At 42.8% G+C, this 23,907-nt stretch overlaps 1 protein-coding gene across 6 annotated transcripts in view; it reads right to left on the bottom strand.

Moving 5' to 3' along the window:
* Positions 1–23,907, bottom strand: part of CAMTA1 (calmodulin binding transcription activator 1) — a 949,829-nt gene that overhangs the window by 16,397 nt on the left and 909,525 nt on the right. For 2 of the 6 annotated variants that reach the window (XM_084652097.1, XM_084652100.1), the window contains exons 14-19: positions 20,436–20,644; positions 16,855–17,101; positions 16,237–16,308; positions 14,869–14,889; positions 11,415–11,608; positions 10,573–10,647 (exon numbers count right to left, since the gene is read on the bottom strand). In XM_084652097.1, coding sequence (XP_084508223.1) covers positions 10,573–10,647; positions 11,415–11,608; positions 14,869–14,889; positions 16,237–16,308; positions 16,855–17,101; positions 20,436–20,644 — 818 coding nt within the window. Of the gene's footprint in view, positions 1–6,061; positions 6,093–10,572; positions 10,648–11,414; positions 11,609–14,868; positions 14,890–16,236; positions 16,309–16,854; positions 17,102–20,435; positions 20,645–23,907 lie in introns of all 6 variants that reach the window. The other 4 variants (XM_084652099.1, XM_084652101.1, XM_084652102.1 and 1 more) reach the window with 3 other exon arrangements.

Below are 23,907 nucleotides of genomic sequence, written 5' to 3'. Positions count from 1 at the left end.
GCTGAGTTTCCGACACTTCCTCCAGAGCAATATTAAGCTCGTTAGCCACTCTTTTGAACGGGTCCTGAAAGTGGGTAAAGTCTTATGCAGTGGTTGGTGGTGGAGACATAATAGCTTTGTCTGGTGAGGAAGAGGAATTATTATTGGTTGGTGAGGTGTCAGGAGCCGTGTTCTCTTCCTGTTGAATCATGGGCTCCCTCCCGTATGTCCACCGCTAAAGCCTCCGAAGGTGTAGGAGAGAGTCTGGTGTCTTCCCTATGTGGACTGTGGTACCTGCTATGGTGCCTTCTATAGGAACCCCAGGGACTCCAGTATGGCCAGTGACCGGGGAAGTGTGTGGTTTTTGGAGGGGGGTGAGAGAACCTGGATTTGTGCAGGAAATGGCCCACCTTGATTATCATACACATTGTGAAGAGAGTGGTCACTTTGGATGGGCTATTACCAGCAGGAGAGTGAGTTTGTGTGGGGGGGGGGCGGAGGGTGAGAAAACCTGGATTTGTGCTGGAAATGGCCCAACTTGATGATCACTTTAGATAAGCTATTACCAGCAGGAGAGTGAGTTTGTGTATGGGGGTGGGGGGGTTAGAAAACCTGGATTTGTGCTGGAAATGGCCCACCTTGATTATCATGCACATTGTAGGGAGAGTGGTCACTTTGGATAAGCTGTTACCAGCAGGAGAGTGAGTTTGTGTGTGTGGTTTTTGGAGGGGGGTGAGGGAGTGAGAGAACCTGGATTTGTGCAGGAAATGGCCCACCTTGATTATCATACACACTGTGAAGAGAGTGGTCACTTTGGATGGGCTATTACCAGCAGGAGAGTGAGTTTGTGGGGGGGGGTGGGGGCGGGGCGGAGGGTGAGAAAACCTGGATTTGTGCTGGAAATGGCCCAACTTGATGATCACTTTAGATAAGCTATTACCAGCAGGACAGTGGGGTGGGAGGAGGTATTGTTTCATGATCTCTGTGTGTATATAATGTCTTCTGCAGTTTCCACGGTATGCATCCGATGAAGTGAGCTGTAGCTCACGAAAGCTCATGCTCAAATAAATTGGTTAGTCTCTAAGGTGCCACAAGTACCCCTTTTCTTTTTGCGAATACAGACTAACACAGCTGTTACTCTGAAACCTGACCGGGGAAGGGCACTGGTGGTTCCATCCATGGGTGACCATACCAAGGTGGTAGATCATGAGAATAGGAGGACTGTGGTGGTCCAGCAATAATCAGGGTCCTGATCAGGGAAGAATGGAGAACAGTGATGGTATCGGAGAGAGCTGCTGGTGCAGTACCGTGGGCCCCGGTGAGACATCGGTGCCTAATAGAGGGGATTCTGGAGCTGGGAAGACCACCAAATCTTTATGATGCAGGAAACGGAATGGTGCTGAGAGCATCAGTTCCAAGGAGCAGGGTGCCGATCGGAGCGGTTGTGCAGTGTGCTGAGGTGAAGTGTGGTGGGGCTGTCGCATTAGGCACATTAGCCTGCAGCATGGGATTAGGAGCGGTTGTCAGTACCCTCTCCTTTGGCGCTGCTGACGGTGCTGCTGTGTGGAGGCAGGCAACTTGGAGACACTAGCGTCGCACCTGAGTGGTTGGTGCCGAAGGTACCCGGAGTGCCCTATGTGCTGAGTCACGGAGTGGCTGGCACCGATGAGAGCAATTTGGTCAGCAACCATTTTACAGTGGTCTGTTCTCTGTGAGGTGAGGAAGCTGGCCGCTTTTCCACCATTTTATTTGTCCTTAGAGTATGTAGGCCAGTGATGGGAGCTGCGGGAAGCAGCAGGCTGCAGGGACATGCTGGCTGCCACTTCCCGCAGCTCCCAGTGGCCAGGAATGGTGAACCACAGCCACTGGTAGCTGCGGGGGGCCGTGCCTGTGGACGGTCAACACCAGCAAAATGTCTCGCCGCCCGCAATCAGATTACTCTGACGGGCCACAGATTGCCCACCACTGATCTAGGCGGTGAGGAAACTGGTGACCTTTGGCAAGATGACAACTCTGGTCCAGGGTCAGAGGCTGGTTTGAGGGACTTTTCCATTAGGATGAGTGTAAATCTCAGGTCTTTATCTTTTTGTGCCCTAGCTTTCCGTTTATTACAATGGGCATACTTCTGGGGAATGTGAGATTCCCCCAGACAAATGGACACATTGAGCATGTCCATTTGAGATAGGCATTGCCCTCTCTGCACGTTGTGCATCTTTTAAAACCTGGCGAACCAGGCATTTTCCTAGCTACTTCTAACTAAGCTACAGGATATAATTTTTCTTTTTCTGAAACAGGACGAAAGGGTAACAATTGAAACTTAACGCATCTAAACTAACCTAATTTACCAATTTAAACTACTATCTATTTGAAAAAATGAAGGTTTTCAATGGGACTCTGAGCTATGTGTCAGGCTGGGGACGGCTGAGAAGGAATGGAGGAGTCTGGGTCGCGCACACACTACTGAGGTGCCAATGGTCCGTTACAGGCACCGTGAGTGCCCGACCCGTACGGGCACTGCTGTAAAACTCTCTGAGCAAAGGCGCAGAGACACACCTTCACCTGTAGTGGAGCACCCACAGGGACATCTCGCAAAGAAGAAACCTAACATACATTCTCCTATAGAGTCCTCTCAGCAGACTCTCTTAAGAGTGCAGACCATGCAAGATGTATCCGTTGTAGGTAATCTTGAGACTGCAGCATGCATGTATTCTTTTAGGAGTCCTGTTCTTGGATAGAAAGGCATGTTGGCACAATTTCTTTGTTCTCTCCTCTATTCCTAATGTGTGCTTTTCTGTTTCATGCTTTTCTGTTCAGCTTTGAACCTGACTGGCTCATTCTGAGACATTAAAGTGTAAGTCTCATTTTATTATTTCTAGAATAATGAAATTCTTAACATTTACTCACTTCTGCTACAAATCCAGTACTTTTGTTCTGTGTTACCTGCGTGCACAGCTGGGAAGCTGGAAAGAAATCTTTCAGAGCTTCACAGCCTGTCCTACAGGAAGCAGTGCAGTTTGCATGAGAGCCCCTTATGCATTCTGCAATAGTTGAGCAAGTGAATTTAGCAGGTAACCTGTGCTGCTTCTTGTCTGTAGGTGAAGGGAAAGGGCAGAAGGTGACAAGCGAAGCAGCAGAGGACTGGAGCGGTAACTGCTAACTGTATGGGGGGACAGGGAAGTTAAAGAGCAATTCATTGAAGAGGATGAAGACTGAAGGGCAGCAGCAAAACTGTGATGGTAGGAGAGGAGTTTGGAGGGGAAGCAGCATAACTTTTTGAATAATGAATTGTTAATTTGCAATTATGCTCATCTTCAGTGCAGTCTCATAACACAGGTCTTTGTGGCAAACAACACACCGATATATAGCTACAAACACCTGCACAGGCCCAACACCTACCAGCCCCATGACTACTAACTCAGTTAAACAGACATTAATATGAAAGATGGAAAGTCCTCCATTTAATCCAGGACAGCGTATTGGCAAGAAACAGCATGTCCCAGCTAGTAGGATTCCCATTAGGGTACTGTCTCTGGACCCTTTTCTAGGTGCCTGATAAATCTAGAAACCTCTTCACTTCCCACCACTGGGAGGAAGGGTAAAGCCACCTTCCTGTCTCTTCCCAAACTCCAACTTTTGGATTCTTTTCTCCTAAGTTTTCTGTTTCTCTGAAAAGTATTGAGCAACTTCAGAAACACAGATGCAGTGTTTAGTTGCAGTTGGGAGAGGGGAAAAGAGTCTCCTTTCCTTAGCCTCTCCCACTACTGCTCAGCAAGAGCCTTCAGAAGCAGCACAGGGAAACTGACAAGCTTGTAATCAAGCATGCTGGTAGCTGTTCAGAAAACCATCAAGCAGCAGTGACACTGTGAGGAGACTGGGAATCAGGATGCCTCTGTTCTGTTCTGAGCTCTGGAAGGGTGTGTATAGAGAACAGAGGATTAGGGGTCTGAATCTCACTGCCCTGCACCAAGTGCAGTCGTTTACACCCATGTAAAGTGAATATAAAATGATGCTATTCTGATCTGTAACATTTTACACCAATGCAACACACAATCAGGCCTTAGAAGGCAGGATTCTTGGATTCTGTTCCCAGCCCTAATGAGAGGATGGCGTGCCTTGTGCTTTGCCTTAGTCTCTCCTATTGAGCACATGAAAAGGAAATGATTTTATTTTCCAGAGAGAAAGTGAGACCAACTTCTCGTTTGCGCGCGCGCACACACACACAAAGGGGGGGGGCAATTTAAATATATTTCTGCATTAAGAAAAAAAGGTCATCACTTTTACTTATTATTTATCCTTGCAATTGATGAATGCTGATATATTGAAAATAAATGCGTCGTTCTAAAAACAATTTGATTTCTCCTTTTCAGTATGAATAGCTCAGGCTTAATGTTTTCAAAGGGGCTGTGGGGAGCTAGACACCCAACTCATGTCTGAAAATCCCAGCCTCAGTCTGCAGAGAGCATTAGAATAGCAAATAACAATGGACTAATAATCCTTTAGTAAGGGAGTATGGCAGGGAAAAGGCTATACTAATTCTGCATGCTTTCTCTAATTAGTCTGCAAGATGTGTAAAGCACTTCACTGTGAACTGGACTTCATTTCCTAAAAATAAACCAAATTGTGTTGGAGGATAGCTTTGCAGAATATCTGTATCTGTTAAACTGTCTGTGAATGGCAGCAAAATTCTCCTTCCTTTATCAAGGCATCACATCAGAGAAGTCAGACTCAGAGAAATGGCACAATGAAGGGATTTGGGTCCACCTGTGTTTAGAACTCCATTTCATAGGATTCTTACTTCAGATTTCATGAGGTAAGAAATCAAGTGACTCTTCCTATAAATGTGAATGAAAAGACATTTTCAAGAAGAATTGGTGCCAGAAGTCTCCGAATTCTGCAAAAATTGCAATAACTATATTGTTTTTTGTTAGGATCAATAAGTAAGCCAATAAGAGACAAGGCCACACCAGACTCAGTAATAGCGGGCAGAAGTTAGGGTTAATTCACAAAAATTAAACTTGCAACTGGTAGAGAGCAATTTACAGTGATATTTAGTTTATAAGATGTGTGTGTGCAACTGTCTAATTAATCTCCCCACTAGACATTTACAAAATATGAGCACTGCAGCTTTTTGCCTAAGAAAAATAGCCTTTGTCCTCTGCATTGTCAAACATGAGAACTGAGCTTTCTTGCTGGGTGCTTTTACACACACATTGTTTGAAAGCAGACTCCCCCGCATTACAGGAACATAATGACTGTTGCTCTTCCACTGTGGTAACAAATCTCGGCCTCATTTTTGCCCTTTCACGGACAGCACCCAGTTTGTTGTATTGCTGGGTTGATGAAAATTTCTGTCCCTGCGTAGGGGACTTGTACAACTGCAGCTCTCTTATTCAGATAATTGTAATACCACCAGCTTCTCCCTTCTATTTTCACTTCTTTCTCATGTTAAATATCAGCTGAGAAAGGAAAAAACCTGCGAGCTGGCTCTGGCAGGGCAGCCAGGTGTGTAACTTACCTAATACTGCTTCTTAGGAAAAGGAAAACTAAAGCTTAACCATTTTAGGAAATAGCGAGGAGAGCTCCTTTTTGTCCCTACAGCTCAGTCAGAAAATACAAAAGGAAACCCATCTAGTGTAGGCTAAAACAATTTAGGAGCTCACTGAGATTATGCTAAAATCTAATATTAATGCTGCAACATTTTAATTACGAAGGAAGTCATTACCCATTTAGCATGTGCCAGTGCAGACCCATTCAAGTTTAAAAATCTGTTAACCAAAAAAATCTGGATACTGTAAAGTTCCCACCAATACCACTTTCTAAGCATGCCCAGTGATGGATATAAAAGTCCTTTTTTTCACTTATTCATGCATTTGTAACATCTACTGCAGAGTTCTATCCTGTTGTGAAAAGCAGCAGTGTTAGTAATTGCAATAGGGTTAGTTTATACAGTATTTTGTTTCATATAATTAATGGATGTGAAACTTACTGGCATATCTAGGCTGCAGCCCCATGCAAGCAAGCAGAAAGCAAAATATTTAAAATGGAATAGAGAGAGAAACTGGCTAGCAGGCAGCTAACTCACCCTTTTGTACAGCCTATGGTCCACCAGAGGGCTTCAGATAGCAAAACAATACCAAAGAGCTATTAGCATACACATGGCATCAAAGAAACCTTACAATAGTTTCACTTCAATGGAGGGAAGACAAAGTATTTCTATTTGCCTGGAGAGAGAAGGGCCCACTCCCCAGATGCTGCCTGTGTGATTCCCTCTCTTCACCAGGCAGCAGCAGATCAGGGTTCAGAACATTTTAGGACAGTAAAGTGCAATACAAAGTAAAATGAAGACAGATAGTTATTCTGGTGGCATTTCCAGCCCCAACCTATCTTCCCTTGCATGATAGGCTGTTTTCTATCTCAGTCCTAATTTCACTGGCTAAAACAGGACTATAATCCAGATGATAATCACAGCCTAGCAATACTATAGAGCTACCTAACAGAAGATAAAATTTTAAATATAAACTGAAGGAAAAGAAAGGAAATAGAATGTTAGTTTACTGAAAGCTGACTGTGTGGATTGCAAGTGGGTGTCGATTCAGCTAAATCAAGCCCAGTTAGAACTGACATTGGTTCCACCTTTCCCTGTAGCTCTAAATCAATATTATTTACGAACAATTGACTAGCTGAGGATAGTTGGTGAATCATTAAATATGCAAACCTTTAATTCTGATCTCACACAGGGACACTGTGCTGGAGGGCAGATCAACAAGCAAAAGGTACTACTGCAACCTTTACACTTAAAACTAAGAGTCAGTCACTCACTGGCTACCAGGCCTGGGTATTATCCACATTCAGAACTATTCAGCTGTGGATCTCTTGAAAGACCTGTTCTGTCTCATGCTCTGTAATAAACACTTTCAAGGTAAGACATGCTGATACCATGATATGGTAGCATAAATGTTTTTCTTCACATTCCTGAGGATATGTAACAGATGGACAAATAGATATTTTTCCAAGATCTATAGTAATCTCTGCATCTCCTATCTTAAGAGTTACTGTCGCAGATGAGTGTACAGAATCTGTTAATGAGGGTATTTTTGTCTACAGGATGTCTGCCCATATTCATATGCATATATCTTAGCAGAGATGAGCCTCAGCTCCAAAAATCCTGCCTTCATCCAACAATGCACACTTAATTGAAATTCACATTTCTCTCTATCCTATGCAATGTTCATGTATCAGTTACCAAGGTAACCAAACCAACTGTAAGTCTCTCTCATGAACTGACCCAATGGCATCTGAACTGCAGTAAGTGAAAATTCATGACACTCCTTTAACACACTGGGTCAGATCCTCAGCTGGTATAAATCAGCTTTGCCCCATTGAAGATCTGAGCCAATGAGTAGATCTAAAACCACAAGAGGTACCTTAGAGCTGTTTTTTGGATCTGGACAGAAAGGAACTTTTCATAATTTACTTAAACAGATTTAGACAAAATATCAGTCAGATGGTTACCAGGAGAAAGCCCAAGAAAAGAGCTTAACTGAATCTTGCATAAAGGGAACTGAATAATCTCTTAGCAAGAATTATTTCCAGGATCCACTTCCAATATCTAGATGTGGCCAACAGAACTAGGTTAAAGCAAATTTTAAAAATGCAGAATTAGCAAATGTTCACTCACAAGTTACACGTTTAAAAACTTCTGCAGCTGAAGGATTCACTGGCTTTACACTTAGTTTGATGGGTCTGTGCCAAGGTCTGGCTTTCTTTCGTTGTTCTGCTGTTTTTCCCTCCCCTCCATTAGCTGATAGGTCTATTTCTAATAAGTCTCACTTTCCTTATGCTGCTAAGCTCTCTCTCTGTTCCTTTCTATCACTCTTTCCTTTCTCTCTATGGTATTCATAGTGCATCAGTCATCACAGTATCTTGCGTGCTGATGCGAATTTTCAGAGGCAAAAGAAGTAGCTCCATCATGTCATTTTAGAGAGCCAGAAACGCCACTAGTCACATTTCCCACCCCACCACCCAGAACATCCAGAGCAGTAAGTGAAGTCTAGACTTCAGAATGTGCTAGCTCACCCCCTGCAATTGTCACTGGAGCTAGGAGCCTTCTCCTGTTGGTGTGCTCACTTTTACATTTCCAAGGGAATAAAATCCAATTTACTCTAATAATTTTACTAAAAAATCTGGATACATTCCCAAATTCAACACAAAAAATACCCAACATCCCCACTGTGCCGTTCTTTGTGTGACCTTTTCAGACCACGGTTTTTATGCGGAATCCTTATGCTGCTTCACTGAGTAATGAGATTTTGAAACTTTTGTTTGTAATTTTCTCCAATGCCAGGATGCCTCTAAGTAAAACTCTTTTGTAAATGATAAGATTAGTAATAAGAAAATATCAGTGTTAAACCTTTGCAATTGCCCAAGTAAAGCACATGCACATTCTGCAGTAGAAACACGTACATAGCACACAAAGGATGTGGGCATATTTTCAGTTTAGAAGGGGAAGCATGGTAATTTGGGAAATATGATCAGCTCTTCCTTGGAAATGAGAGTCAAGAATTTCTTTTTGTTTAATTCCAGCCAAGAATTAGGGATTAATTCCAAAACAACCCTGATTTCTTGCAAAGCAGTGCATTACCCTCTGAGCTCAGAGAAGGAATTGCTCTCAAGATGGTACATGAGTACAGAGCAGTGAGCTACAGCCAAAGTGCCTGAGGCAGGAAGAGATTTATTCTCTGGGTCACAGTTAATTTCCCTCCCCTCCTTGCTTTCCCCCCCCCGTTTAAAAGCAACCAAGACCTAATTCCCTCTGTCTCTACACAGCTATAGTGACCCCACCTGACCAGGTATTGCAAGGAATTAAGCCAGAGACATAGGAAAGGTCTACTTCTTCATGGGCTTGAGGTACATATGAACACGCAGAGCCCTACTTTAAGGAAACGAGCAAATAAGGAGAGGCTGACAGAAGGAGAAGGGTCAAGGACAAGAGAAGCTGCCAAAATTGCACATTAGATAGGCCAAGGAAGAGACTGGCCTATTGAAAAGCCTGGGAATGGTGGTGTAGTCCAAGTATTTGGCTCACTGGTGGGAGATTCTGCACTATGGCTAATTTTAGGGGACCTTTTTTGTATGTGCAACTATGTTTATGGGGGTGTCAAAAGTTAGCCAAATACAAGAGTCCCCGGCAGCTCTGCTCCACTGGCCATAGGGAAGGGAGCACAGTACTTCAATGTGGACTGCCCTGCCTTCTAAGAGATCTGAGGGGCTCTACCGTTTCTGAGTTCTATACCTGTTCTATGTGGGGGTAGACCTGTATGGAGAATGATCAGATGAACCTTTGAGTTCACCTCTGCCTGCCCTGTTGTAGTGAGGGACAAGCCAGCCATACTCTGACAAAATGCTGTGTCAATGTCAAGAGCACTTGGCGCTAGTTTAGAAACCTAGAGTAGTCCCTCTTTTGGGCTGCATCTGCTGCTTGCCATGTGAACCTGCAGGGCAAGTTGTCTGCCCACTGCTAGGGCTACGCCAGCCTCATCCCAGTCTGTATCTCTGACCTCATACAAAGATGACTATTTCTAAACCTTTTACCAAAATACTAGTAACACGATGTGCTTCCCTCCGTTTCAGAGCTTAGTTTGCTGAACCAGCATTGGCCTAAACTAAACATACTTTGGTTTGACTAGCTTCAAGTATTTTACCTTGTCTTACTAGATGAGATAAGTGTGTGGTTATTATGGAGAAGACATATGCTGAAAGAGCTGAATTCATTTCTACTAGTCAAGACAATGTTATGGCTGACAAGTTAATCACAAACAAGATCCTTTCATTAAGTAATGAAAGCAAGTCACCTGAACACAGTACAGCACTGTTATGGGAGCTCCAGCTGCCACATGTTGCAGGCAAACAATTGAATCAGTGTTGTCCTGAGTTCCTGGTACTGTTAGGAGACCCTTCTTGCCTTGTGTATTTATTCTCCAATTTAAAGTTTATTTAGACATGTGGCATGGCTGACATTTGCACTGACTTGTTTGCTGTTGAGTCTCTCCCCTCCTAGAGGGCTGTGGGGCTCAACTTATCTAGATTATAAACAGAGTCATCCATTGTGACTCCACTAAATGTATACCTGTGTCTTGATGCTTCCAAGGTATAGTGGATGCTGTGACATGCTGCACTACGAGGCTAAGGTGCAATGAAAAGTCTGTGAAGCAGTTAGGATATAATCTATGTAGCGAAAAAAAAAAATCATTCAGCTGAACTCTCCTCCAGAGACCCCCCAAGCCCAACTGCACTAAAGCCAACTTCAGTAAAGTAAGGAGTATAACTAAGAGTTTCTTTGTTCTTCTTCCACTCATCACAGCCTTAGCTTCTTTTACCGTATCTGCAATGCAGCTAAATGTCTTAGTGACAGTCCCAATCTAGAGATTTTTTTCCTAGTGTTTTTTGTAAGCAGCTGGGCTTTGTTACTTGATGTTGCGAGTGATTTGCAGTGATTCTGTTCTATTTAAGTTCTTATACTGCACCCACCGCAATGCTCTGGGGATGGCCTAGGACTGATAGGTAAGGAAAATCCATATAAAAGTGATGTCATACCTGTGGCGGCAGCGTCGTAAAAACCGCATGATCTTGCGAGCAGCTTGATCCTGCTTTTTGGTGAGCAGACTGCTTCTAAACACAAACAAAGGAACATCAGGTCATGGGCAGTATTGAGGAAAAAGAGTACTAAATGGGAGAATAATCATTCTATGTGGACTGTGCATTTCTCACCTGGCTCTCCTGTAAAATGTGGCACAGTCCAGGGCTGCGTTAGATACCAATATACAAACAGTATAAGCCCTTAAGAACCTCACACGCTACCTCTATTACATTTTCCTCTGCCTCATCTCATTTGTGTAGTTGGAGAGTAAGATTCTTATGACCTGTCCCTTTTTTTACTGTTCCTTAAATGCTCCTTTGATGTGTATATCATCTCTTTAATTTTAAAACTGATTTTTATGCATTGCTGGTGATGCTGTCTTGAGTCCCGAAGATGCTTATTAATTTGCTTTCTGTATGAGGCCATTCACAATCTGAGATGAGAGAATAAACTGAGTGAACTGTTCTTTCTAACCCAGACTTATGGAGGAACCTCAAAGCCAGCAGAACTAGCATGCATGCTGCTATGGAGATCTCCACTCAGGAATCAGGATGCTGCTCTCATTTCAAAAGCAGCGTCATTCAGTTTTATTTATTTTTTGCTTTGGGCTTTTCACTTGTAATGCCAGTGTCCATGATTCACAAACTGCATCGACAGGAATATCTAGGTTGTTCCTGCACTTCAGTTCTTGCACGACAGCTCAGTTTGCCTGAGAGCCTTCTTTCCTCTACATGCTAACTTAGCTCTCCTCCTCTCTTTCTTCCAAGAGTAAATTTTCAGCCCTTTACCACAGACCCACCTAAGTTTCTGTTGTACAATGGCAGCTGCTCGATTTTTTTGTCTTCTCTTCCCACATTCTTTGTAGCTGCGATAGTACTGCTGGATCAGCACTGCGGCTCGTCGGCTCTGCTGGAATTTTTTCTGTTCATAATAGCTTCTGAATTTGCTCTGGATAAGGATGGCAGCTTGTGTCATCTTTTTATAAAGTGCATACTGCAAGGGAGACAAAGAGAGGCTAAGGCATTCCAGCAGGAAGCAGGCTTCCAAGACTCTCGCCCCACTGCAATGTGATGGGGGAGGATACACTCTGTTCTCGCTGCTATGAATAGAGACCAAACTTAGTATTTCTTCACTGACTGGAAACTGTCTGAAATATGGCCCTGTGACAAATGGGTGCAGTTGTAGGGTTGATCATAGAATATCAGGGTTGGAAGGGACCTCAGGAGGTCATCTAGTCCAACCCCCTGCTCAAAGCAGGACCAATCCCCAATTAAATCATCCCAGCCAGGGCTTTGTCAAGCCTGACCTTAAAAACTTCTAAGGAAGGAGATTCTACCACCTCCCTAGGTAACGAATTCCAGTGTTTCACCACCCTCCTAGTGAAAAAAAGTTTTTCCTAATATCCAACCTAAACCTCCCCCACTGCAACTTGAGACCATTACTCCTTGATGCTAGGGTCTAGTCTAAACTAGAAAAATTAGTACCTATAGTACAACCTCTGCCAGCAATGGTGCAGTTGTGCTGCGGGGTTTTTTTAATTTATATTTCTAATTGGTAACAATGGTGTAAGTACTAATGTAGACATGGCACAGATGTTTTAACTTTTGAGCCATGAACATGTGTTCTGATCTTGTGTCCAGTCTACAGTCGTAAGTACTTCTATTTCTAGTGCACATACATTCTAGTACAAAAGTAAGCCAACTGCAGAGGAACTGGTATTTACTTTTAACAGGTACAGCAACATTCACCATTACAAGATGCCAAATGCCATGAGATAAAGGTCTCTGGTTCTTCTACACACACAGCTGTTGCTGTGTCAAGACTTGCACAAACAAGAGGGGACTATGTCTAGCTAGCAGACTAATGAAAAAACAACGTAACATACTATATACAAAGTGCTGATAAATGCACAAAGTAAGTATGTTGAAAAAAACATTTTGTCTCTAAAAGTGAGATTTTATAACTGAGAAGTATTAAACAGATCATTTAAAAAGTATTTTGCTTTTCAATGTTCATGCCATTTGTAGTTCACACTGGTCAGGCAATGAAGACAATATTTGGGTTGTTCATACTGTTTACGTCCAAATGAAAACAGTAGTATCAGAAATTACGTCATTCAAAATATTAAGAATCATTTGTATTAAACCAAGCCTAATGTTGGGCCTAAACTATTGGAGGGTACCCCTTTAATCATTATAAATGAGAGTGATTTTTCTGTGTTTTATAAAGTTATAATCACCATGCACTGGATTTGCAAATTTGCACTACTGCTCACATACACTAAAAATCCCCCTCCAGTACTGGGTTATTTCCAGATCAGCAATCTTTTATGCCTCTAACCTTCCATCTGTAAAACTTAACCAATGAAGTGCTTTTCATTAGGGTCCTTCTACCTTCTGAGACATGCCTGAACAAGTCATGTGCTCTATTTCTGGCTAGTTCCTGTGTGAAAGATTGCTAAACATGGGCAGAATGCTCCTCATTCAGAACCTCATGGATTAGCTCCCTGCACTGAACACAGCCCAACATCAATGGCCTGGATCTATTAATTGAAAATGGGAGTTGTACACTGCCCTCAGCTATTGCATTCTGTTGAGTAGATTTCTATAATAAGGTTTACCTTGCATAATAAAAGACACATATTACTTAGCCTTCTGCAGAGCAGTCAGTAAAGAGGAGAGGAAGCAACTCTCTAAAAGCAAGAATCTCTCTTAAATTTTCTCCCTTCAAAATAACCAGTGTAAGACAGCCCTCCCTGGTACATGGAAGTCATCTGCATTCAGGAATATTTAAAATTGCACACGATTTACTTTCTAAGTGGTAAATGCAGATATGGACTGCATCCATCTGGACTGATATGTGAAGTCCACATTTAGCACTCTGAACTGATGTGTAGAGCAGACTTCTACTGTGTGCTGGTCTTCTTGTGAAGAGTATGTCATAAAGTGTTAAATATCCCCAGACAGTTTGCCAGACTTTGACTCACTGCTCATCTAATTACAGGAGAGATGTGACACATGGGCAGCAGCCACGTCTCTAAATCTGACAGTTATATATCATACTTCAGAGAGTTCCCTCTTCTTAAAAACAAATAAACAAACCCATCATATCATTATGGAGTAACACCAACATTTACCAAATTTAACTCTTTGGAACTGAAGCAGTTGTTGGTTGCTGGTACATTTTGTTGTCATTTTTTTATTTTCGGGGGGTGGGGGGATGTTAAATAAACTCTTACAATAATTAGATGAACCAAGGTTTGGTTTTAAATTAGCTATTTCAGGCTGGTGGGAGCTGGGAGAACAAGGGAAACAGTAATTAGCTTCAGTCAAGTAAGTGTCTCCAGCCAATCTAGGCGCATGATGACAGCCACGTTCACCTTCCTTGACAAAATAGTGCTTTGGCCCAATATGAAGTCTTTGGTGAGGGAGGAAGCTGGGGGTGGAAGAACAGTTCTAAGAGGACACACCCATCTTCATATTACATTAAGTCTCCTCCGGAAGAACAACATGCACTCTTATGTCCTAGGTACCCTGACAGCATTGGAAAACGCCGAACTGATACCGATCACTGCCATGGTCAGGGTGCTGCACAGGTAGGAGACAGGCTTTTACAGTCACAGCATATTGTCACAGGACAATTCTAACAGGACACTGACTGAATTAGCAGTAACACACAAGTTGCACTGTAATTGGGAATTCAGTGCACAGGTTTTTAAAGATGAAAATTAAAAATACTCATGGATACAGACAGAGCATTGATATCACAGTCTGTGTGGATGTTCAGAGCAATATTCCCTCATGTTGTCCGTGACCATGGAGGCAAATAACGGAACCTAATAGATCTCAGCAGCACGGGCAGCAATTTAATGACCCAGAGCACTGCGGACAGTAAAGGTTCTGGTTGCTCATAAAGATAATGCTAAGAACAGCTATAGAGCAAACTTTTTCTTCATTAAGAGGTAGCACTGACGCAGTCCCCTCATCTCAGCCCTTCACTGCTCGGTAAGTGTATTTAGAAATATTAATTGTGCTTCTATATTAACATGCGTTGTGTTTCTGGTAACACAGCCCATCTCTGTCTTACAATAGGGATTTGTGTTTGTCGCAGACCAGTCTAGCTGACAGATACATTCACTGCTGGGCATTATCAAATCATTTAATTGAATACTAGGTTTTCCTGGTTTGTACTGAATGTGAAAGTTTGTAACTCAAAGGGAACAGTTTCCAAGGCAGTGTTTGTTGATTCATTACCTTCAAGGCTATCCAAGTAAGCTTAGGGGAAAAACAGAAAATATAAGGTTAATGTTAGATCTGCAAATAAAGGACTGAGAAACAAAAACCAAACACCCAAAAGAAATGGCTCCAGGACCCAAGACCAACCTTCTGGAGCAATATTTGAAAGGGAATTCACACTAGGATTATACGACGCATCACTCCAGAGAAAACCTGGATTTGTGCTGGAAATGGCCCACCTGATGATCACTTTAGATAAGCTATTACCAGCAGGACAGTGGGGTGGGAGGAGGTATTGTTTCATATTCTCTGTGTATATATAAAGCCTGCTGCAGTTTCCACGATATGCATCTGAGGAAGTGAGCTGTAGCTCACGAAAGCTTATGCTCTAATAAATTGGTTAGTCTCTAAGGTGCCACAAGTACTCCTTTTCTTTTCACTCCAGAATGTCACTCTACGGTTTCCCAAATAAATGTTTCTAATTAAAAGTTATGTAATGGCCTCTCTTCAATATTGTCATCCTAGATGTCAATCTGTCTGAGCTGGGGGGAGAAGTGTGTTTGAACTGTTGCTAATAGGCTCCCCATTGTTCCCATTTAAAAAAAAAAAAAAATCTTATTTCTGGGTCTGAGACCTCAGCCTAAAACTTGGCTCCAGACAAAAGTGTGCTGAAAGGTTTCAGTCCTGGGACAAATTATATCAAGTGAAAAACTGGATTTTTCATATTTTAAAAACTTGACATGTGGTGTTTTCCCCCTTCTCCCCCCACAGTCCAGCTCGTCTTAAGCACAAAACCATCTTAAATTTCACAATGATATTTGGAAAGCAATTAGTCAGAAGTACAATGTAATCACTTTGATAAATAATAATATATTAATATACATGTAAATATGAAGTACAGCTTGTTCCTCGGTCCAAATGTGCAACTATAGACACACAGTTGCTCTAGTTTCAGACCAGCTCATCACTAGGGTGTTAAGAGATAAATTGCAAGACTATTTGATAGCAAACCAGGGAAAATACAGAAATTAAAATGACAGTTTTCAGAGTAGGAGCCGTGTTAGTCTGTATTCGCGAAAAGGAGTACTTGTGGCACTTTAGAGCTTATGCGCTAATAAATTTGTTAGTCTTTAAGGTGCCACAAGTACGCCTTTTCTTTTTGAGAAATTAAAATGTTCTCAAGGAAACATCTTGTGAGATTAGACTTACAATGTGATTTTTCTCTCCTTTTGGGCTTAATCATAACACAATCTGCATATTTATCACTGCATATTGAAAAGCACACTTTGGAGGTTCTCTCTTTGGGCCAGTTCCCAATATATGTAGAATCTGCTGCCAGTATTCACAGGTGCACATTATCTCACAGAAACTCAATTCTTCACTTACCTGTTTGTATTTTCTGTAACAACGCTGAATGACAGCAGCAGCCACTTCCTGCTGTTCTCGGAGAGGACGGCCCTGTAACGAAATGTGAAGAAGTTATGAGTCAGCATAAATCGCACTGAACAAACAGGAGAGAGGATGAGAGGTAATGGCTCTCTGCAGCCTGAGTATGACCCCCGGTTCCCACTTACCATCACAGCATCCTCTTTTTCAGTTCTAGCCAGCGGTCTCTAAAGAAGGGGTTTCTATTAGTAATTATGAAGATGACAGAACACCCTCCCCAATCTACCAACAATGAGTTTGACAGTTTGCAGGAGAGGATGAAAACAGGCATCTGAACAAAGACTTCGATGTGTACTTTCCTGCTATGCTTTGTGGATTGCCATACTGTTGCAGAGGAAGCACTGCACATGCTAAAATCTGGACTTATCTCCCTTTTTATGCTAGCTTGTTAGACAAATTTCAGCAGCATGAAAGTCCCAAGGTAAGAATTAGCAGGGTTACACAAGACACACTGGGAGAATTATTTTATCTAAGAAATATATAGTCTACATTCGATTTTCTAATGGATTCTACTTCCACACGCCCATGGCAAAGAAGTGGGATGCTCCTGCTACTTACCTTGTATTTCCTGAACACAGTCTGGACAAGTTTGGCAGCTTCATAGAGTTCTCTTTGCTCATGATCAGACAGAGTTAACTGTGCAAACTCATTCTCTACCCTTTCGCTGGTGGATGCACTCAGAAATTCTGACCAATCTGCTGCTGAAGGAAGGCTGGGTTTCTCAAAAGCTATTTCACTGATTGGTGAGCCTACTGGGCTCAAGCTGGTGTTTGAAGAAGGGGTCAGGGGTTCACTATATAGACTTCTGAAATAAGAGGCACAAAAAGAACACTAGGTCATAGAGAAGCAGGACTGGCATGACTAGTAGCTTACTACATTTTTATGTAATAAAAGGGCAAAGTTACCTCTTCAAATGATGCTGCACAACCCAAAGCCCCATGAGGTCCATGTCCTGTGACATGCTGAATATGCACCTGGCTGCAGTGGAATTTGCAGGTTGAACACTGGCTTTGGGATTCTGTTTCATGATCTGAGATATTTTTGCCTCCCCCACCTTTTACAAGACTCATGTGTATGATGGTTTCACCTCCATCTTTAAAAGGCACAGAGCCAAATTAATCTCTGGTGTAACTCCACTGATTTCTCCCAAGAATGGATTTAGCTCACAGTGAACTAAATGCTCCACATATATTACAGTGTAATTTCTCTGTTCTTTCTAATCATAATTTTGTCATTATAAAAAGGTTTGTGTGAAAGGATTTTTCAAAACAAACAACAAATTTGTCTCTCCTGAAACACTTAAAAAGGAGTTGATCTTTCCACCCTGAGCAGACCAAGCATCTAGCCTGGGCCAATTTACTTTTTCTCCTAAGTTTAGATTTGGTACCAAAGCTGGAAAGGTTTTCTCCACCCATCATCTAATGCACAGCATTCTGGGAATTCAATGTCTCAATTCTATCTTGAATTCTGATATTTGTTTGCCATGAACTCACCATGTGAACAGCACAACTGCTTCAGCCCTTTCCATGCAACTGGGCCATAACCAGAGCAAGCAAGTGGGGCAGTTGCCCAGGGTGCAAAGCTGTGGGGGGCAGAAAAATGGGGCAGAGACATGCCAAAATAATCCTGGCAGGGGGTACAAATGTGCTTGCATGCCCTGGATGATAAAATGTCTAGTTACAGCTCTGCCATGCAGATATAACCGTGCCCAAACACAGAGTGCGCATCTGGGAAAAATTAAAGAGCTCAGTTTGTTCCAGTAACTTGATTTCTAGTTTTTAATCTCAGAAATATTTGTGGATCAGTCAGAGATACAAATGCAGAGGCTGATGAATTCAGAGGCAGAAGCTCTCAGAGGTGGCTGACCTTCTATCATTTTAAATAGCCCTGTGGTCTCCTGGGAACTGGGCATCTCTAAAATAAGTGGAAGTTAATTTCTTTGCTGTTCAGATAGGGACTGTTACATTCAGATTAGGATTTAACAACAGACTAAAATCCATTTTAATCTTTTTGAATGATCCTGAGTTTCTGACTATAGTGCTGTGAAATGAGTTTCATTAGGGCTGCCTTGTCTTCCATTTCTCCGTGCTGCTGGAGGCCCCAAGCTTCATGGCCTAGTTACACTCTGCACTGCGATCCAACTTCAGAACCCCATGTTACTCCACATCCTTTTATAATAAAAGGCAAGAATTCCAGCAGCTCCCAAAGGGGAATGTCATAGGACATAAGAAATTGGTTAAAATGAGACAGGCGTGCAACTCTTATGGGATGTTACAGGATGGTCTAACGCTGCTCACTTCTCCCTTTCTGATGCAAACAGCAAGGGGTAAGGGATTAATGTTGCCTTGCTTTCCCAACAGAAGTCTTCCCATAGACCTCTAACAAGACACAAAAATTCTCATGACATCTGCAGCAGTTGAGTTAATCTTCAGCATGTGAAATTAAGACAGAAGTTACTATTTAGAACAGACTCTGCAGAAGTTATCTGCAAAATCAGCGTGTGGATTAATATTGCTAATAGTCATAACCTGACAATTATGGCTGGGTCAGATCTGGAGGATTCTGTGGGTGAATCCATCAGCATTTTTAAAACACTTGTCACTAGGCACTTGCCATGGATTACAGATAAGACACTAAAACCCTCCATCCTACTTTTGCTTTGGCACTTGGCTTCTGCCTTTGTGACCAGTGCTGGGGTTTATCTTCTGATCCATACTTTGGGGAAATGCTTTCTTTCCCCTTTCCTACCAGCCCTAGTGAGGGGAGGTGAGCTTTGCAGTATAACATGAAGTTAAAAGGAACTCTTCCTAACATTCTCTGGGATGTCATCCAAGAGCGTTCCCATACTCAGTACCATAAAAACGGGCATTCCAGTCATTCCCATCTATCTTTTCACTTCCTACTCCAGAACCTCTAGGACCTTGGGGTCCCTTTTCCTCATCTTTCACATTCTGAATTTTCCTCCAGGAACTGTGGATAGAGCCGCACATGGAACAAGCTGTGACTTCTGGACAACACTGCTGGGTGCAGGTCTGTGTGTGATTTTGGGGGAACAGCAGCAGCAGCTGGGCAGGGTGCCAGTGCAGAGGAGTCCTAATGAGAGAGACTAATTGAGCCTATGTTGGAAATCCACAAGTGCTTATTTACTTGAACAGAGACTAGACTGGAAAGGACATCCCAGGCACTAGGACTGACAAGCCCCTGACTCTCAGTTTGACTACCCCATGGTCGAAACAGGAACCATTATTGCTCACTTTGAACTATTCTGAGTAGAACCTCAGAGTTACGAGTTTGTAATTCTGAAATATTCGTAACTCTGAAAACATAACATTATGGTGGTTCTTTCAAAAGTTTACAACTGAACATTGACTTAACACAGCTTTGAAACTTTACTATGCTGAAGAAAAATACTGCTTTCCATTTATTTTTTAATAGTTTATGTTTAACACAGCACTGTACTATAGTTGCTTTTTTTTGTCTCTGCTGCTGCCTGATTATGTACTTATGGTTCCAAATGAGGTGTGTGGTTGACTGCTCAGTTTGTAACTCTGGTATTCGTAACTCTGAGGTTCTACTCTATAGCTGTTTAAACCTCTGAACCTAGTGTATTTGCAACCTTTCCCCTTTCCTGCCAGCCCCAGTAAAAACATTCCCTTAGCCATGTGCCTAAGTGGTTACTGGGGCCCACCATATCTAGCCCCTACAAGGCCTACCTGCTGGAGCACCTACAGCGGTTGCCTCTGAGACATAGTTTGCCAGGCACGCCATTGGTATCCTAGCAGTCGGGGTACAGAATAACACCAATAATTACAGATGTAGAGCCAAACAGATTCTGTTGTTTAACCAGCTGAACTTTCCTCGTGGTCTCAAACAAGAATCTGTTGGTCTGAAAGGGTCTGTTTTATAGCAGGGGTTTGCACTTTTCCGTCAATTTACAGTTGTACCTAACAAAGGAAAGCATGAAGGCAGTTGCTTATATTGCTTGATGTTTGTATGTGCGAGACCAAGTGTCAGTCCTAGAATTACCTGCATTAAACCCAATTAAAAAGCAAAACCAAAAGGTCAAAGCACACACACACACACACACAAAATATCAGACCAGCAAATCTGTAGTGAAACAGGGACATGTCCAAACCTGCCTTGTGGTTAGTGTTGCTGACCTTATCTGTGCAGCACTTGGTATATGATCAACGTCAGCGAGGTAACTGGCCAGCCAGCTAATCGTAGTGTTAATGGCAGCACTGTCTGTCCTCTCCACCAGCGGTGACTCCATTGGCACAAAATTCTCCTGCTTGATCCTGTCAGGCGTTGCTTCAATGATGTGCTCTGCAAGTGTCATCATGTTCACCTGGGAAGGGGCAGACAAAAGCAATGTTTGCCAACTTCCTGCCAACACCTTTGTGGTGAAACAGTTCACAGCTTTACCCCAGGATGAGCAGAAGGGCCTGTCCAAGTGGATGGAAAGTGAGGGTCACTAACTGGACCTGATCCTGAATAGCTCATTCAGGCAAAAATGCCACTGGCTTCAATCTAAGACTATGTCTACACTGGAGAGCTTATAGTAGCTGCGCCGCTGTAAGATCTCCAACGTAGCCACTCTATGCTGATGGGAGAGAGCTCTCCCATTGACATAATAATTAATCCATCCCCCAATAAGCGGCAGTAGCTATGTTGGCGGGAGAAGCTCTCCCGCCAACGGAGTGACGCCCACACCAGCGCTTAGATCAGTTAACTTATGTCGCTCGGGGGGTGGCTTACTCATGCCTCTGAGTGACATAAGTTATACCGCCATAAATGGTAGTGTAGACATAGATTGAGTTACAGTTTTTCCAGACCCAAAGGCCAGTGTTGGATGGCTGGGAGGGGACTGAATAACTTGTGATCATTAGGAAAGAGAGAAAGGCATTGAGTGATTTGCACTGGTTATGCTGTCAGCAACAAATAGGGATAGAAATTTAACAAGCATGGATTCTCCTTTACAAGTCTAGAGACCTCCACAGACTGAGGCCTTGTTTCTGACCCGTAGAGGAGAGACAGGAGAAAAGCATTAAATCTTCATTTAGCATCACTGCTGCATACTTCCTAAGGCTGTTCCAGTACCCAGAACATACCTATGTTCTCATGAAAGAGACAGTGGAAGAGGACACAAGTTCAGAGTTCATACAGTTTGTCACACTTTACCTCCAACCCCATTCCAATTAACTGCTCAGACTGGTGGGCATCTTCCCTCTATATTTCTATTCTTATTGCTCCCTGAAGTTTTTTTTTTAATTTAGAAATAAATATTCATGTTTGGTATTTCACTCTTCCTTTTGCTAGACTTGACTCCTTTCCCTCTGGTTTCTGTATAGTTTCTAACACTGTTGTATTGGAGTGCTTCCAAGCATCAGTGATCCTCTCCTGTAGTGAAGAAAACAGTCCATGATACAGGTATGGGACATCGCTCCCAATATTAAATATTTGGTGTTGGCAACATTCAGGGACACAAGCATGACACCTCGGTTCCTATGACTAGGGCCTGTACAGTGCTATAGCGGCACAGTTGTAGCGCTGAAGTGAAGATGCTCCTACACTGACAGGAGAGCTTCTCCTGTTAGCACAGTTACTCTAACTCCCCAAGAGGCGATAGCTCTGTCAGTGGGAGAAGCTCTCCTGTCGACATGGTGCTGTCTACACGGGGGTTAGGTTGGTATAATTATCTCGCTATGGTGTGTTGATTTTTCACTCCCCCGAGCGACGTTGTTATGCTGACATGGGTCTGTAGCATAGACCTGGCCTGAAATTCTAGGATGTTATTGTCCCACGAACTGGCAAATTTTCCAGACCTTTCATGTGTAAACTTGGAAGTTTAAACAAAAACTTTTGTGCAGCAGTCTTATTTCTGTTATGCTTTTGCCACCACACCTGTCAGACCACTAGAAAATCCACTGCCCCTTGCACACTGGATTTGTGCCACACACACTACAGACTTCAAAATTAAATGGTAACAGGATAACAGCAAAGACAGAAAATGTCAGATTCTGACATTCATGACAACAATGCAAGAAATCCAAGCCCACCAGCAACTGTGTAAGAGAAAAGAAGGTGGGAGCATGATCCACAGAGACTTCAAGAGCTTCTCAAAACCACTATGCCTGGAGACCTATCCCATGACAGCATGACTTATTTCTGTCAGGAGATTTTTCTATTATTCCTTCATTTAGATCCACTGAAAGGGTGATGGTTACTCTAAGCAGCTCCTATAGAATATTACAGGGATTCAGAATGTCTATCACATATAACAAGTGTGCAGCAAAGGTCATGAGCTGATATACACAATCTATGCTAATGCTCTGTACCATTACATTTGTGCAATGGCTAGCATACATTTTGTGATATCATCTTTGTTGAATTACGCAAATACATATAATCAAGAATGTTTACAGAAATCCTCCCTTACAACTATCGTTAATTGCTAGTATTCAACCTAAGTTGGCCAGTGACAGGAAGAGATACTGTTTTGGGGGAACAGCAACAATTCCACACAATAAATGTTTTGTGAAAAATAGCCCAATGCCCTCCATTGTCAGGTACTATTTATCAGAGCTAGATGGCAGTTCAGACACAATTACTAATGTTTAAAACAACAATTAAACGCAGTTAAGTCTCTTAAAAATACTCTGTCTCAATGCCTCCTTTCTCACCTGGGTTGTGGAGCTGCAAGGGAGAAGGATTAACATAGGATCAGACTAAATGTTACCATTGAGACCAACTGAACTAAAAATCCAGGATCCCACAGCGTGATGTTGGCTCTTCTGCCTCATGACATTAGCTTTACATATAAATTCCCTTGGGCTTGAGTGTATTTTACTATTAAATGACTGGGATTGCCTGGGCTTGTTCAGTCTGCAGAAAAGAACAAGGGGGGATTTGATAGCTGCTTTCAACTACCTGAAACGGGGTTCCAAAGAGGATGGATCTAGACTGTTCTCAGTGGTAGCAGGTGACAGAACAAGGAGTAATGGTCTCAAGTTGCATTGTGGGAGGTTTAGGTTGGATATTAGGAAAAACTTTTTCACTAGGAGGAAGGTGAAGCACTGGAATGGGTTACCTAGGGAGGTGGTGGAATCTCCTTCCTTTGAGGTTTTTAAGGTCAGGCTTGACAAAGCCCTGGTTGGGATGATTTAGTTGGGGATTGGTCCTGCTTTGAGCAGGGGGTTGGACTAGATGACCTCCTGAGGTCCCTTCCAACCCTGATATTCTATGATTCTACAACTTAAGTAATTCTATGAGGTGCAGCTCATTCTATGACACAAACTGCACCAGACATGTTATGACTTGCAAAGTTCCTGACCTCTCCCACTGTGTGAGGCACATTTGAAATCAGGCCACATGAGTTCAACTCACCTGTTATGGCTGATGCAGTCAGGAGCCATGGCCAGCATCTGCTGACACTGGAGTTGGAGAAGGCTACCTGCCTAAGGTTCAACCTAGAGGTGTCTGAGGTTGTGTTGGAACAAACAGCAATGAGCAGATGAGTTCTCCTGCTGGGGAAGTGCGCCTGCTAGTTGTTAATATAGTTTGCAATATAGGGATCATGTTAGATCTCAGCTGCATGGCCCTGGCTCTAGC

Source organism: Lepidochelys olivacea, assembly GCF_965140295.1.
Source record: "Lepidochelys olivacea isolate rLepOli2 genome assembly, chromosome: 18".
In the NCBI taxonomy this organism is placed as follows: Eukaryota; Metazoa; Chordata; order Testudines; family Cheloniidae; genus Lepidochelys; species Lepidochelys olivacea.
Note: the sequence above shows the minus strand (reverse complement) of the source record. Positions and strands in the feature narration are given on the sequence as shown.